This window comes from Capsella rubella, unplaced genomic scaffold (genome assembly GCF_000375325.1).
Source record: "Capsella rubella cultivar Monte Gargano unplaced genomic scaffold, Caprub1_0 scaffold_4, whole genome shotgun sequence".
Classification (NCBI taxonomy): domain Eukaryota; kingdom Viridiplantae; phylum Streptophyta; class Magnoliopsida; order Brassicales; family Brassicaceae; genus Capsella; species Capsella rubella.
In genome coordinates, this window is record NW_006238920.1 from 11,883,288 (window position 1) to 11,899,755 (window position 16,468).

At 33.7% G+C, this 16,468-nt stretch overlaps 3 protein-coding genes and 1 long non-coding RNA gene across 4 annotated transcripts; 2 read left to right on the forward strand and 2 right to left on the reverse strand.

Moving 5' to 3' along the window:
• Positions 1-1,239: 1,239 nt before the first annotated feature.
• On the forward strand, positions 1,240-3,552 carry LOC17888154 (GDP-Man:Man(3)GlcNAc(2)-PP-Dol alpha-1,2-mannosyltransferase). Its single transcript, XM_006294058.2, has 7 exons — positions 1,240-1,584; positions 1,768-2,054; positions 2,158-2,344; positions 2,434-2,502; positions 2,612-2,805; positions 2,907-3,016; positions 3,116-3,552. The coding sequence occupies exons 1-7, from the start codon at positions 1,285-1,287 to the stop codon at positions 3,358-3,360; spliced, it is 1,392 nt and encodes a 463-aa protein (XP_006294120.2). The 5' UTR covers positions 1,240-1,284; the 3' UTR covers positions 3,361-3,552.
• Positions 3,553-7,744: 4,192 nt separating this feature from the next.
• Positions 7,745-9,151, forward strand: LOC17888856 (transcription factor bHLH51). The gene is made up of 2 exons (XM_006294610.2): positions 7,745-8,142; positions 8,324-9,151. Exons 1-2 carry the CDS (start codon positions 7,891-7,893, stop codon positions 8,801-8,803), a joined length of 732 nt encoding a protein of 243 aa, XP_006294672.2. The 5' UTR covers positions 7,745-7,890; the 3' UTR covers positions 8,804-9,151.
• LOC111831247 lies at positions 9,010-9,479 on the reverse strand. Its single transcript, XR_002834462.1, has 2 exons — positions 9,370-9,479; positions 9,010-9,260 (listed from the first exon to the last, which is right to left on the reverse strand). It is a non-coding gene; the product is annotated as an uncharacterized LOC111831247 (long non-coding RNA).
• Positions 9,480-11,255: 1,776 nt separating this feature from the next.
• Positions 11,256-12,479, reverse strand: LOC17889696 (ethylene-responsive transcription factor ABI4). Its single transcript, XM_006296040.2, has one exon. It carries the CDS (start codon positions 12,443-12,445, stop codon positions 11,447-11,449), a length of 999 nt encoding a protein of 332 aa, XP_006296102.1. The 5' UTR covers positions 12,446-12,479; the 3' UTR covers positions 11,256-11,446.
• Between the last annotated feature and the right edge of the window lie 3,989 nt (positions 12,480-16,468).

The window sequence follows — 16,468 nt, forward strand, 5'->3', positions numbered from 1 at the left end:
TATTTTTCAAATAATTTTTTTCTCTATAAAATTAAACACAAAACGCCGATTGGGATGTTAGTTGACCAACGAGAATTTCAATATTGTTTGATGAAATTGTTTCTTGCTGTAAGGGGTCAAAACATCAAAGAGGATCAAGTTTCTTCTACGCTCACTGATGGCTCTGCGTTCAACATGCTCTCTAGTTCCCCAAATGGCCAAGCGGAAAGTTATGTAAAAAATTGCGCTCTTGGCGTAATTAGGTCTTAATATATTGATAATTTTATTCAGTATTTTTGTAAATGATAGAATAAATAATAGACAAAATATAATGATCCAAATCCCATGGTGCATGGTAGAATCTAAGCTTTTGTAATGTTCCTTTTAAAGTTTTTTTTTTAATAAAATATGAGTTTTTTTTAGCACTCTAAAAAAACACACTATAATCAGCATAAGTGAAACACTATAAAAAGGGTCAATTGCATCACTTAAAAATTGTATCATAAACTGAAAATGATGTTAGTTTGAATTAATTATTAAACATTGATACAAAAATTGTAATTTAATATCAATTACGATAATTGATACCGTTATTGATTTGTGTGGCATCAATTCATTTAATCTCATGCAATCTGTATCCTTTAATATCACCTTTTAAAGAATGATAGAAATATTGAATTTATATCACTTACATAGCTGATTTATCTACTAATTTAAATTAACATCACATAAAAATGATACAAAAATTGACATCAATAAAAAAGCGTTGTAAATGAAATTTATGTAAAACTAATTTTGTGATTTAACTTTGAATGCTAAAACATAAGTAACTATAAATTAAAATTCATGTTTTTTATTTGATTTGTATCTTTTTAAAAATTTGACCAATATAAACGAAAAAAAGATCTATTTTTATTTATGTATTGATAACATAGTTATGAGAAAGTAATAAAGTCATTAAGAATTCCGATATTTTTTTTTCTTTTATTGTATATGATTTTGAGTAAATCACATAGTTATTTCTATATAAAGATGGAGAAATGATATCTTGTACAAGTGTAAATTGTAAAATATGAGAATGGGAGAAATATTTTCTCATCGTATGAAAGACCTTAAAACTCATCAACGAAATACCTTTACAAAGTGTATATAATGTTTGACTAATCAAGAGATAAGGGGCAAAGGTGTAATTTAGTGATAGTTTGGGGTGTTTTCTACAATATTCAGAAACACGATTTGAAGATGGGAACTAAAATATAAAAAAGTATCGGAATTGTAACATTTTTGGCTCAGCGATCTGCTTCCATGGGGATCTGCTTCATTCTCTATACACTTCTCACGATCCTCTTCGCCGTATCCCTGAGTTTATCTCTCTCCGTGATCAATGCAAGAAAGAGCAGGAAACGTGCGGTGGGGTTCTTCCATCCGTACACGAACGACGGTGGCGGCGGCGAGAGAGTGCTCTGGTGTGCAGTCAAAGCCATCCAAGAGGAGATTCCCGATCTTGACTGTGTCATCTTCACCGGAGATCATGACTCTTCTTCTGATAGCTTAGCTCGCCGCGCCGTTGATCGATTCGGTGTTCACCTTCAATCTCCTCCTAAGGTCCGATCACTCTCATCTCTTTCACGACTTAATTCACAGCAACTTCAGTTCAAATTTGAATTGTTTCCATTAACATAGAGGTTGATCCGTTTTGGGGGCAAGTTTCAATTTTGCATATTGGATTAGTTTTGATACAATTGTATTTGTTTTGTGCTTTTTGTTGTTGATGTTGTGGCGGCTCAGGTGATTCATCTAAACAAAAGGAAATGGATCGAAGAGAGGACTTACCCACATTTCACAATGATAGGTCAGAGTCTTGGTTCGGTTTACTTAGCGTGGGAAGCGTTACGCAAGTTCACTCCTTTGTATTTCCTTGATACTAGTGGATACGCTTTCACATATCCTCTTGCTCGGATCTTTGGTTGTAAAGTTGTTTGCTATACTCATTATCCAACTATTAGTTTGGATATGATTTCTCGTGTTCGTCAGAGGAACTCTATGTATAACAACGACGCTTCCATTGCTAAGAGGTTTTGATTATCTCCTTACTTGTTTGGTGTTATTCAAATTTGAAAATTTTAGTGTAATTCCTGGTGGCTTATGATATTTGTTGCCTTTTGTTGTTTTTTGTAGCAATTGGTTATCTACTTGCAAATTAGTCTATTACAGAGCTTTTAGCTGGATGTATGGGATGGTTGGCGCTTGCACTCATCTAGCTATGGTCAACTCTTCGTGGACGAAGTCCCATATCGAAGTGCTTTGGAGAATTCCAGAGCGGATTAGACGGGTCTACCCACCTTGTGATACTTCCGGACTTCAGGTGATAAACCTTTAGACAGTTCGAATCTTATGATTTTTATCTGTCTTCTGTAAAACTCAGTATTTGCTGACATCTTGTGCTTCATGCAGGCGTTTCCTCTCGAACGATCATCTGATCCTCCTAAATTCATATCCGTAGCTCAATTTCGTCCTGAGAAGGTGAGGGATCCAGTATTTGACTTATAAGAATAGGGTACTGCTGGTTTATGGTTCACATTGCAAAGCTCAAAAGAGTCTTCCAGCTTACTCAATTACAGTCCTGTACCAGGCTCATATGCTTCAGCTTGAGGCCTTTTCACTAGCCTTGGAGAAATTAGATGCAGACGTCCCTCGACCCAAGCTCCAATTTGTGGGAAGTTGTAGAAACAATTCAGATGAAGAACGTCTACAAAAATTGAAAGACAGAGCAGTTGAACTAAAAGTGGATGAAGACGTGGAATTCTATAAAAATGCCATGTATAGGTATCTGCTCAAATCTCATTACAGGCATTCTCTGTTCAAATTTAGCGTCTTGCAAAAACACATAGCTTCCATGATTCTTAGTTGTTGGCTTCTGGTTGTAGTGAATTAGTGGAGCTACTAGGAAATGCAGTTGCAGGAATGCATGGGATGATAGATGAACACTTTGGGATTAGCGTTGTTGAGTACATGGCTGCTGGTGCGATCCCAATAGGTCAGACTTAAAGCCTTGTATATGTGATTTTATCTCAAAAAGTTGAGTTACTCTGGCAGTTTCCTCTAATGGCTCCTCTGTTTTATAATTCTGGTGCAGCTCACAACTCAGCTGGACCCAAGATGGACATTGTGTTGGAAGAAGACGGACAAAGAACCGGGTTTCTTGCTGAGACTGTGGAGGAATACGCCGAAGCAATCATTGAGATTGTGAAGATGAATGAAACAGAGAGGCTTAAGATGGCTGAATCTGCTAGAAAACGAGCGACAAGGTTCTCTGAACAACGGTTTTGTGAGGACTTCAAAACAGCAATTCGACCCGTTTTCACTGATGGTGTCAAATGACAATTTACAACTCTCAAATTCTTACTTATTGCACTGCTTTAAAATGCACAAGACAAAGCTAGATTATACCTTCATATCCTCTTAGTTTTGGTTTCTGGTTAAAATTCTGACGTAGAAGTTGTAAGAAACAATTTGGTCCAAAGAAAAGAAGACAGTAGTCTTAAGAAACGACCAAGGTGGTCTTGCCATCAATACCTCTACTTATGTGTGTAATACTAAGATTTGTAGCAGATAACATTTGGAATAGAGCAAGGAATCACAAACACAGTTATAATTATAAATAGATAGTACGTAGTTTATACATAGATTAATAGATAATCCAAAAAGCATTATAGGTTTCGATCTTGATTGCTGTAAGCTTGAGAAATATTCACCTCTTTCATACATTATTAAACACATTTCCTCCATCTTTCGACGACGAACAAAACCATCGTCGGCGTGCTTACAGTAAGAACAAACTGATTCTACTAGTAGTAGTGGTCTTTTGCTTCTATCATGTTCATCATAGAAAAGTAGTCATTTCATCATGCAAAGTCGTTCAGAAATCACTCAATAGGTCTTCTTCCTTGTCATGCTAAAATATTAATTTCCTTTTATATCTTTTTTTTTTTTTTTGGGTTTCATTTTTTCTTTTGATACCTCATCCAGTCATCCTGATTTGAACATATTCAAATTTATTGGTCGCCTGAAAAATTTAATGTGATGGTTAAGAACGTAAATTATAATGCTCTTCTCAGTACTGATTTTCACAATTGCTTCTTTTTGATTATATATGTTTTTCCTTTTTAATGTTTTCCAAATGATTGTTTTTGGTCACGCCGGTGATTAATGGTCGATCGTGGTCTTTGTGACATATAAAAACTTTGCTCAAATATTTTGTTTCTATTTTCTAGTCCTTTATATGTACAGTAAAACCTCTATAAATTAATACTCGATAAATTAATAATCTCTATAAATTAATAAATTTCTTTGGTCCCAAGTTGGAACCAGTGTAATTTTAGACATATTTCGATAAATTAATAAGATAATATTCTTTTTGAAAATCCTTTGTAAATATATGGTCTCAATAATATTATAAATTAATAATTAGGTAAAATTTTCAAAATATATGTATATATAGACATATTAGTTTTTGTTAGAGTTTATTTCTAATATTTTACTATGTCAAAAATTGTTAGCATTCTCTTTCAAGACATAATAATTATTATTTTTTTGTAATTGATTATATAAATACTAATTATCATGATTAAATTTCATTTTTAAATATTTTTCTGAAAAAAACTTTCAAATTAGGAAAATTTCTCTATATCGATAAATTAATACCTCTATAAATTAATAGATTTTCATGGTCCCAACATTATTAATTTATAGAGGTTTTACTGTATCTCTTTCGCTTTTTGCAAATAGTAGTCCTCCTGCCAAGTGCCAACTATATTTGTTCTACTTTAATATCAAAATATTCCACTAAAAAATAGATTTTCTTAAACAGGTCACAAAAGAAAAATTATATATATATAGTAACAAACAGTGTCTGCCCAAAACATTTTTTATTATAATATTTTGAAAGAACTATTCGTTTCTAACTATTTTCCTATATCATTCTTTCTTTGTTTCTTACTAACTAGATACCAGAAATGAGTTAAATTTTTGAATGATCCAAATTATATAAGAGATGAAGACAAGTCTTCGTTGTCGGTAGTCATCAACAGTTGTTTTAAAAAGAAAGATTAAAAAGATACGACGAAAAACAAAAAAAAGTACTCGATTACTTGATATGATTATTACCACTTTCTACAAAGATGGCAAGTCTAAATTATTTGAACTGAAAGATTCTTATTATGCGAACACTTTTTTTAATTATTAACTCCATATTAAAGTATGATTACCGTTTAGTAAACTTTTACTTAGGATTATCACCATTTAATGTTGTTGAATAGTGTTACAGACTTGTTACTAGAGATGCCTGATGAGTAAGAGGATGAAATAATATTTGCACTTTTTGAGATAGATAGATATATAATGAAAAATAAAATCACGACCGGCCATTACATATGTTTTAAACATTTTTTTCGTAAGCAACCAATTCTCGTTTCGGATCAGAGACTTTCTTAACCAACTTTGATTCACAAACTTTTCATGTAAACACAATCAATTTTGATTGATAAAAACTCTACGCGCATCACTAGAGTGTTAGTGGATGATAACAAGTACCAGAATGTCAATGCCTTGATAAACTCGAATCTTATGCAATCTTGAAAATTTATTTTTAGTCCAATGTGTGGTATGAAACTTTTGATTTGAAGTGTTACTTTTGGCCCTACATATCTTGATTTTACGCAAATATTTATGGATATGTGCAATTAAAAAAAACTTGAAAAACAAAAATCGTTTTAGTTGCTTACTTGCTTTGCCTGTGCAACCACATATATATTTGGATTTAAAGGCTTCTCTCTTTCGCATGTGAGTATATGTGACAAGAAGCGCCACCAAATCTAAGTTAAAGCTTGTTTTCTCTGTCGATGCCCATACTAGTTGTCTTTTTTTTTTTTTTTTTTTTTTTTTCCTTTTCACATCACATAATTTTTAATTTTCTCCTACAACATACACAAACATATTTAGAGGAAAAATTACATTGTGGCGATTAGGGTTTTCTAAAAAAATTTAGATGTCAATTTAACTTTTAAAATCGATTGAGTAGATGTTAGGTTGTGTATGGTGGTAACAAAGATATATATCTTTGTTATATGATATGATGCAATGAAATGGTCTAATTTTATGTTCGATGAGGTTCAACTACGATAAGGTTTTATATTTTTCACTCACTTTTCAAGTATATATATAACCTTATTCAAGTTTGTTTACTGATAAACAAAAATCACAAATAGTAGATTCCAGGTTTTAAAACACATGAGAAATTGAACAAATGATTTCTATCAGAACAGTTAGCTAATACTATATACAAAATTTATCCCTCGTCATCGACCTCATCTATGTAGCCATTCCTCTTAACATATTCACGTCACCATTTTATCTTATCAAAAAAAAAATTGTCTCATGATGACATGCTAGTATGCTAGCTACAACATATATCCCAAAAATTGTCCTTTTATTTTCTTATAAAGATTGATGAAGAAACACACAATGAAATCTAGAAATTACGAGATACCGACTACGCAAAATATAAACTATTTGACCTTATATATACCATGCTTAGACTAGGCAAGTGAAGGCAAAAGTGGGATATCGCAAAGGAAGGCATTGAGAACGTGTCGAAAAAAAATATGTCGAGGTGGCGGACAAATTATTATTTGCTCCTATCCAAAACTCTCTCTATTCAAAAAATATAATCATAAGGAAAAAACATGTTGAGAGAAATGATTGGAACATGAGAGATTGTGAGTGTTAGATATCATTTACCACCGACCCGATCCGGTGAAATCTTTTTTTTTACTAATTGGAAAAGTTAACATTAAAAAGCATAGTTCCCTCCAATGATTGTTGTCAATTCCAAGTTTTCTACTACGGAATCAAATTATTTTTTCTCGACTTTTATAACCAGTTGGTCTTTTTCCATATGATTAAAGTGGGTCGATTCGATTATATACCTATTTGATTTGAACGACTTAACTTTCAAACTACAAAATCCCTATCTTAAATTAGACCTCGAAAACCACTTGTATGTTAGCTTATCCACACACAAACAAACAAAAAAACTTTTATATTCATGTATTATGTATATGTATACAAGATCCTTACATTTTTCGAACTGCTTAATTTACTATATTCCTTAGTATTATTGCTCTGGACGCAATTTTATAACATAAGTCGTTAAATTTTTATAGTACTTGCCCAAAAAAAAAAAAAAACAATACGTGAGAAGGAAAAAAAGTTATAAAGAGATCAATTGTCGTACATTTCTTACAAATACTTAAATTGTAAGGTCTTTTTTTTTTTTTTGAGAAACAGATCTCAAAATAGTAAGTTATTTTATACGCAAGGAAAAAAAAAGCTCAAATAGTAAGTTCTATACGAGGACACATTATTTACATAATAAGTAACACATTTTGAAATCATACGTGAACAAAAGAAATACTAGTTATTTACAGTTTTTACACCTCGTATTTTTTTATAACAAAATTATAAACCTCCATTTATATATATATATATATGACCCCTTAAGTTTTGAGCGAAATTTCAACACAAAATTTGCGGCTAGGCACGTTGATGATGAATTGATGCCAATTCTTAAAAAAATTTATATGATGAGGAAAAAACCAATAAAAGTCTACAAGGAGTATCACACCAATCAACATCAACCTTAAGTTTTCTCCTTCATTATTTAGATGCAACACCCAAAAACTTCGACCTCTCTCTATCTCACTCACTTCCACTTACATTGAAAAAACCTCTTTCAACTCTCAGTTTCAGATTCTGCAACCAAAGAAAATAAACAAAGAGAGAAAGAGAGAGGTATATAACTTCCATTTCAAAAATACAACCAAGTCTTTCTTTATTTGTTTTCTCGTGGCGATGGAGAATTCTTACGACTCAACTACTCCATATATGGTGTCATGGTCATTACAGTCTGATTCTGATTGGAACCGCTTTAATCTTGGCTTCTCTTCTTCCTCCTCCGGCAATTTCCCGGCTGATGATTGTGTCGGTGGGATTGAAAAAGCTGAGTCACTTTCAAGAAGCCACCGTCTTGCTGAGAAAAGACGCCGTGACCGTATTAATTCCCACCTCACCGCTCTCCGCAAACTTGTCCCCAACTCCGACAAGGTAAACTGACTCTGATCCAGACAAGTGACATGTCTTCGGTTTCGTCAATTTGAATAGACCGGATTTTATCTGATTCGTTTCGGTTAAATTGAGAATTTTTAATTGAATTAACCGATTTATTATCTGGATTGGTTATGAGTAACAATTTAAGTAAACCGGTTTTGGCTTGACTCTAATACAGTTAGACAAAGCAGCTCTATTAGCAACAGTAATAGAGCAAGTGAAAGAACTCAAACAACAAGCAGCAGAATCACCAATCTTCCAAGATCTTCCAACAGAGGCAGATGAAGTAACCGTGCAGCCTGAAACCATCTCTGACTTTGAATCAAACACCAATACACTCATCTTCAGAGCTTCGTTTTGCTGCCAAGACCAACCAGAGGTAATCTCAGAGATCATAAAAGTTCTCACAAAGCTTCAACTCGAAACGATCCAGGCTGAGATTATAAGTGTCGGAGGTCGAATGAGAATCAATTTCATCCTAAGAGATAACAACTGCAATAAGACTACGAACGTAGCTTCATCAGCAAAAGCTTTGAAGCAATCACTTTGCGCTGCGTTAAACAGAATCACATCTTCTTCTTCTTCATCTACTTCTTCGGTTTGCAGAATCAGAAGCAAAAGACAGAGATGGTTCCTCTCTTCTCACTACTCACAATGAATGCATTTTCACTATATACTTTTGCAGATAGTAGAACTCGAACCCATTATTACTAAAAGGTTTTTTCAGCAATTTGGTTCCTACTAAACCTAATCAAGATTTGTATAATCCAAAATGTGTATAACCTAAATCTGAATTGTTCCATAAGCTCTAAACCAAAATGATAAGATCACAACGAAGATTAGCATAAAGATATAACATTACTGTTAGAAAAAAACTGATCCGATAGATTAAGGTTTAACATTAATCGAAGATCCATACAACCCAACAATAACGAAGACAAGAAAAACTTGAAACGAGTTCAGACAACAGTACTAAGGATTATAAGCGAAAAGACAGAAACAACAGGGAAGCAGAGATACGAAAAAGGCGAAGTCTTCGAGATGGGTCTCTACTTAGATCGCTGTCTCATCTTTCGTCTCTTCCTCTTCAGCCTCCTCATACGCTTCTTCTTCCACTGCGCAACCACGACAAAACAGAACTTCAATCAGCCACAACAATATGAGACGTAACCGAACAAATCAGACAAAATGTAATGCTGAAGATTGGAAAAGATGGATGTATACCTTAGCTCTCATTGCGGAGAAACTCTTTTTCTCCAATCACTAATCGGCGATTTCACGGCGACGGTAACAAGAAGAGGAAATGGTGCGTGACTGTGAATATATACCCCTTGAAACCCTAGTGTAGAGGTAATGGGCCTTCTTTTGGTGATACCTAATAATTGTTTGGGCCTTTTTGGTGGTTCCTTATTTTTTTTTTTTTGTCGGCAACTTGATTTCATTTATCAAGTCCAGTGGGCAGATACAGAAGGGCTGAGCCCAATAGAGGATTACAAGCGAAATAACAGTTTAAAACTGAATCATAATTTAAACAAAAGATAATAATAACATGAAATTATGATTTAGCAAGTGACACGTGGAGAGAGACGTGTTTTCTCAAAGCTACGCGTCAAGATCACAAGCACCACCGTCAAATTCGCCGGACACCGCCAATCTCCGATCTGTTGCTGTTTATCAGCCACAAAGCGATGAGAATCCTCTTCCCTTCTGTCGATCTCATATCCAATGTAAGCGTACGTCGAGATCTACCGGATCAATCATTTGAAGCTGCTTCGAAATTTCTCCTAGAAACACCAATTCCGGGGAAGCTCTACCACCGACCACATCCTATGTAATGATGTAGTCTAAGATTCATGTTCGCTCATCTGCTATGAGCAAAAGGAGAGTGATGAAGATATTACTCCTCGAGCAACTGGAGAAGACGGAGAGAATTTAAGATAAACGGAGAAATCAACGGAAAGAAGTAAAGTTGGAAAGAGATCGAATCTCGCATATAGCGAGAAAGGAAACCGGACTTAGCCGGAGTTTATTAAAACTTGCACAAAGACAAGAGTATACACAATCTGGACATAGCCAGAAACAAAGCCGACCATAGTCGGAGGACAAAAAACTTTGTCGAAGAGCTTTTCCTCTCTGAAAGGTTTTAGAGAGAGAAGAGAGGAAAGCTCCTGAACGTACCTTCCTCTTTAATTATCTGGTGGTTCCTTATAAATGTTTGGACCTTTACGCTTATTTTTTTTTATTTTTTTTATTTGTCGACAACGCTTTTATACTGTATATTCTTGGCTTTCAAGATATTTGTAAAGTTTAGAAATTTGGTTTGTTTTATGACAGCGATTTAAAAGAAAATGGTAAAAAAGGTTTTGTCAATCAAAGTTATGTTAATGTGTTTTACTTGATTTCTTCAAAAAATGATAGCAACTAATATAATCAAAGTTATGTTACTGTTAAGAATATTGTAAATTATTTAAAAAATGGAAAAACACTTTTAAAAAGCAATAGTCAGTAGACAAAGAGTAGTCACCAGAAACTGAGTAGTCACAAAATCATGTCAAAATATTTAGAAAAATGATCAGTATTTGAGGAGTGAGGACAGATAGATGTCTGTTTAACCCATTGGAATCACATATTCACATCGCCAATATTTAGTGTTGGTGTGAGCGTGTGATAGCCAGCTCGTGCAAACATCTTCTCTTAGTATTACAATTCAACCAAATAATGTATGAAATGCAAATATTCTTCTCATCGACCACCACCAATATATATGCTTGTAGTTGATGAACACTTCTTGAAAACTTATACTCTCATAGTTTCTCTCATTCATTTCTACATAACTCAAACTTCAATGTAGAGATAAATTTAGATAACCTCAGAGATAAACGAATAGTTAATACAGTATATATAATCTCTGAAGGGAGATGAGAAACTCAAACAACCAAATTGAAATGACCATATCCTATATAAGGCACACTCTGTGAAGGAAATGTTGAACCAATAAAATTCCCATACAACTTTTCCACCATCTCCTCCCTCTCGTCTACATGTATATACTTTATTGGAACCGTAATATCTTTTACGAATTCCCCGAAAATAAAAATTTTCGAAAAAAATAATAAAATACCCTCTTATTTATCCTCTATAGGTAAAAAAAAAAAATCCTCCAAAGTTTTGCATGCAAAGCTCCTCATAGAATGTAATCTTCTTGATTCCTCTCATAAACAATATTGAATCTCCAAATTCTCATGACCGACCTTAAGGGGCTCTCAACGTATCTAATATGATCTACCACAGAAAAAACAAATCAATAGAATTCTCCCAAGATAGGATCAATGAAGTCCCAAATATTCCCCCAGTGACTATATTCGTCTTCTCCGCCAAAAGGCCAAATTGTTGAAGATCCATCTCCAACCATATAACCTGGATCCAGACCCATAGAACACACCGGATCAACCACGGGCGGTGGATGAGATATAGATAGACTCGAACCTACTGAACCAGCCAGAGAGTTCAAATCCTCCATCGAATTATTATTGTTAATATTATTACACCCACTTCCTCCTTGTTCCTGCCCTAGGGCCACCTCATGATGGAACGAGGTCGAGTTAGCTACCGGGACATCTGTTAGCTCGATGTCGCCAATTTTATTGTTATTAGCAGGGTGAAGATTCTGATACTGCTGTTGTTGGAATTGTCCCACTTGCACCATTTGATTTTGTTGTTGTTGGTGAGGGAGAAGACCATAACTAGGGCATAACATGGAGGTCCCACCATTAAGGAAGATGTTGTTGTTAAAAGGGATACCGTACGGACCAAAGGCGGCTCCTCCTCCGACGGTGGCGGCGGCGGGGCGAGGGAGGAGAGGTCTTAGGGTTTGAGTAGAGGAAGAGGAAGAGGAAGGAGAAGATGAAGCGGCGGAGACGGAGGAGGAAGAGGAAGAGACGGAAGAAGGAGAAGAAGGGGTTAGGTTGAGCTGAGCACGTGAACCGTAGAGGTAAACGGCGGCTCGGTCGTAGGCACGTGCGGCGTCTTCGGCGGTGGCGAAAGTACCAAGCCACTTACGAGTGCGCTTACGAGGCTCTCGGATCTCGGCGACCCATTTGCCCCAGCTTCTTTGTCGGACGCCACGGTAACGGAACTTGGAGTTGTCAGGACCACCTTTGCCTTTGCGTTTGCGTTGAGCGGAGGAGGTTGAGTCGGTGGTGGTCGTAGTGGAATCGGATGGAGGATTATTGTGGGTTAGGGTTTGGTTAGTATCGTCAAGATGGTGTTGTTGTTGTTGTTTGGAAGCTAAAGGGTCCATAGATGAGGAAGAAGAAGAAGAAGTAGAAGTAGAGAGAGAAAGATAGAGATTAAAGAAATTGGAAAAAAGAAAATGGAGAGGACGAATCAAGAAGAAAGGGAGACTGAAGAGTGTTTGAATGTCATTGTTGTGAATGGTTGATTAGGGCGGTGCTTCTTTTATATATTACTTACACTCTCTTCTCACTCACTTCTTTCTTTCTTTAATTTCCTTTTCTTTTTTTTTAACTTGCTCGTTTGTTTTTTTACCAAATAAGTTTTTGTTGTTACTAATTATTTATGAAGTCTGATTCGAATATGTTGTAACACATTATCTCAGAATGAAATAAAGATACTATTAGAAATGTATGCCATTTTTGGGGGCTAAATGGTTAATGATCATGTGTGTGTATGATATGTTGAGAATGTTGAAGTCGGTTCTTTGATTCTGCTCGAGAGCTGGCTTGGTTAACTCGCATATTGGATACACTCCAAGGCATTCAGAGCTAGATAACTAAAAGGATCAGAATAAATATTTGTGAAGTTTTGATAGTTCAAGTTATTTGACAATCACATATGTGAATATATATGCAGAATCAAATTCATAAAGTTAGGAATTGCAACATTAGAGAAATAAGAAACGAATTATCTAAGATGAGAAAGATAAATCAATTTTAATCTTTTCTTATCAAACAATTTAAGATTATAATACAAAAATAAAGTAAGACAATTTAAAAGGTTAGCAAAAACAAGTGAATAAAATAGTAGAAAACATAACAAAGAAAATATTTGAACGTCTTAACAACAACATTAGACGTTAGCAAATCATTACATAACCAAGTAAAAGGAAGTAATTCTCGCCACCAGAATTTGAGTAGCACGGACCACCGAGGTTCTAGTAATTTGATATGGTTTTTAAGGGAATTAGTGGATGATTAGGAATAACTGTAGAGGATGTAACACTAGTCAGGGACTAATTTTAATATATGGCATTAAATTACCAATATTATTGAACTCTCTTGCAATTTAAGTAATCAACAAGCATTAACAAATAGTAATAACTAGACTTAATCACCATCACATCAATTCTCATTGACTAGAGAAATAAATCACATCAAGAATTGTGTTGATTATTTTACAAAACGTTTTCTGGACATGAAAAGAAAATTATGTTATAGTATTATACTATATAAAAGGATCAAGATGAATCTAGCATTACCAACAACCCTATTGAAAGAACTAACAATATTCATCACCTAATAATCACTGATCTTAGTGATGAACTGAGAGAAGCTTCTTTTTATTTTTACGTCAACTGAGAGAAGCTTCTATAATTCGATAGTGTCGTCAACAAAATGTATACGAAGATAATGTCAAATACCCAATGATGTGTTTCTTATGTCTAATGTAAACTTCGTAAGCAAAATGCTAATTGTTGACACAACTGTGTTTTGTTTTCGGTTTGAGTTATTTTCTTTAACATAAGAGCAGCCACAACGCAGGGCTTTATGGAGGTTCTTTAGGCAAAATGTGATAAAAAATTAAGTGCATAATCATGTTAAATATGGAGAACCGTTTCTCAAAGAGGAGACCTTATTAAGGGGAAGAGACGATGACGTGGCAAGAGTAGATTGGTTGATGGTAAAAATATTTAAAAAAAAAGTTTACCTTTGCTTGCCTCCTTCTGCTGTTCATAATTTCACTCGGCTTCTATCTTTAAACGATTGTACATAAAGAAGTTAATCATACGAAGTTACGAACCAAAAGGTGTATTAAAATATCAATCACATATGTATTACATGATTATGATTACTTGTAGCTATTACAATCAATACAATTTTTGATAGATATGGCAAAAGTTTGAAATTAATCAACATAATTAATGTATTTATTTTCTTATATCTTTTTTTATATTTTTATTTGCTTCTATGTAATGTTTTTAAAAACTCACCTTTATTTCAAAATTAATAAAAATGCAATAATTATAATATTATGTATTAAAAAAAAAATTAAAGAACCCCGTGGCTTTTACTATTGGAAGACAATAAATTTAAAAACCTCTATTTCATCTCTTAACTTCAAATCTCACAAAATTTAAATTAAAAATATTAACAAAAGTCCCATATGGATATCTCCCATTGAGGTTGCTTAAAAAATATAATTTACTAATATTTAATTTGTCAAATTTTTGGAGAAGAAAATAAAATTGATTTGCGCACTCGGAGGGTGTTGCAGATCCATTGCCTGCTGCAGCCACTGGAGGGACAGAAATACAGATGCAGAGACAGTAATTATTTTTTCTTTCTGATATCATTTAACACAGACATAGAGATATGTGTTCATTTAGTCCACTTAACACCATTCTTGGAAGACGACTTGTCTTCGGTCAAATACTTCGTCCGGTAGATATTCTACATTTTGGATACTTCACGTTTAATCTTAAGAACTACTATGCTAGAAATTTTAAAACTATCACATGTCAATGCATAAATAATTAATTTATATAAATTAAAGAGTAAGTTTATTAAAAATAGTAGTTTACATTGTAGATATTTATGTATGCTTCGACTTCAAGAAATACTATAAGAAAAAACAAATGAACTCACCATCTAACTCAACTGATACAATATAAATTTCTTTTGAAAAAATTAGTTACTCGGAGAAAAAACTAAACTACCTATAGACTAAAGATTTTGGGTTGACCTAAACACACAAAAACAAAAGGACCATTGGCTATTAGACTTTTTTATACACTAGAATTTAATAATAGAAGTCTCTTTATTTATTTTATAAAACATAAAACAACTAAAAAATGTTTGTTGTTATATCTATCGACTTTAACAGTTATAGAATAAGATGATGCATCAACGAATGGTAGTATATATAAACATAAATTGCAGAAATATTATCATAAAAATTTAACTTATTTGATACTAATAATAACTCATCTTCATGGGTTACCTTTGTTGTTTGACATATATCTACAAAACTATGAATTACTAAAAGGAAAATGAAAATGGAATATTGCATGGGGGAGATGAGGTGGCGAAGAAGGAAGCAAAGACAGCAAAAGAACCAAAGCTTTTTGTGTTGTGGTTTCTGAGATCTCAACCCAATTGCCTTGGAACTCTCACCTTTTTATGTCTCAGCAGAACCCAACTAGTTGCGCCATACATTCGTTTTCTTCCATTTTTATCCACATTATTATATCCTTTTACCAATCGATACAGCTTTGATTATTCCAGTCTCATAATTCACGTGAAAGTTCGTATAACAATGAGTTGAACGTTTGATAACATTAAAGAGATGTTCCAACAATTTCCAGATGCTTAAGTTAAAATGATGACCATAACATAGGGTAAAGATTTTCAAATGCTTTACTACTTCAGTTCTGCAACGGATCAAACATATCAAATTTTTTTTTTCAGACATGTCAGTTATGTACAATATTATACTGTTATGTTTCGTATAAGTAACGAAGTGTTCATAGTTTGAATTGTTTCATTAAAAATATATATTGTTGATGCGAGAGAGGAAAATTGTCGAGGAAGATGATAAAAATGTTCACATGCCCACAACAATTACAAACCGTGGGCTGAACTTTATACAACAGCTAAGATTATGTGTGCGTCTGTCAACGACATGTATGTGTTTTGGATAAGGGACTTTAAGTTTTATTAGTAGATTTTTTATTCCAGTGTCCCCTAAAGGACAACTCTTTATTTAGATTATGTTATAAGATAGTATAATATTAGGTGCGACTTAATAGTTAATACGACATGAATGCATGGAGGGCTCTATCATTTTGACAATATAATTAACAAAATCACATTATTAGTAGTAGTAGTCGTTGATGCAAAGATTCTCCATGTCTGACAAAAGCACTTTCCTTTTTGGGAATTATTTTTCATGATCGCATCTTCGTACTCGTTTTCCATAAGAAATTTTCAGTTTGATTTCATTTTTATTTTTATGTAGATACGAAATTAAATTATAATATAACAAAAAACACTATTATCTTAAAATCACTAGACTATGAACCTTG

Coding starts and splice junctions, on each gene's coding strand:
- LOC17889696 (XM_006296040.2), bottom strand. CDS start 12,445: ATGGACCCTTTAGCTTCCAAACAACAACAACAACACCATCTTGACGAT.
- LOC17888856 (XM_006294610.2), top strand. CDS start 7,891: ATGGAGAATTCTTACGACTCAACTACTCCATATATGGTGTCATGGTCA. Junction 8,143..8,323: donor TTGTCCCCAACTCCGACAAG/GTAAACTGACTC, acceptor ACTCTAATACAG/TTAGACAAAGCAGCTCTATT.
- LOC17888154 (XM_006294058.2), top strand. CDS start 1,285: ATGGGGATCTGCTTCATTCTCTATACACTTCTCACGATCCTCTTCGCC. Junction 1,585..1,767: donor ACCTTCAATCTCCTCCTAAG/GTCCGATCACTC, acceptor GTGGCGGCTCAG/GTGATTCATCTAAACAAAAG. Junction 2,345..2,433: donor GTGATACTTCCGGACTTCAG/GTGATAAACCTT, acceptor TGCTTCATGCAG/GCGTTTCCTCTCGAACGATC.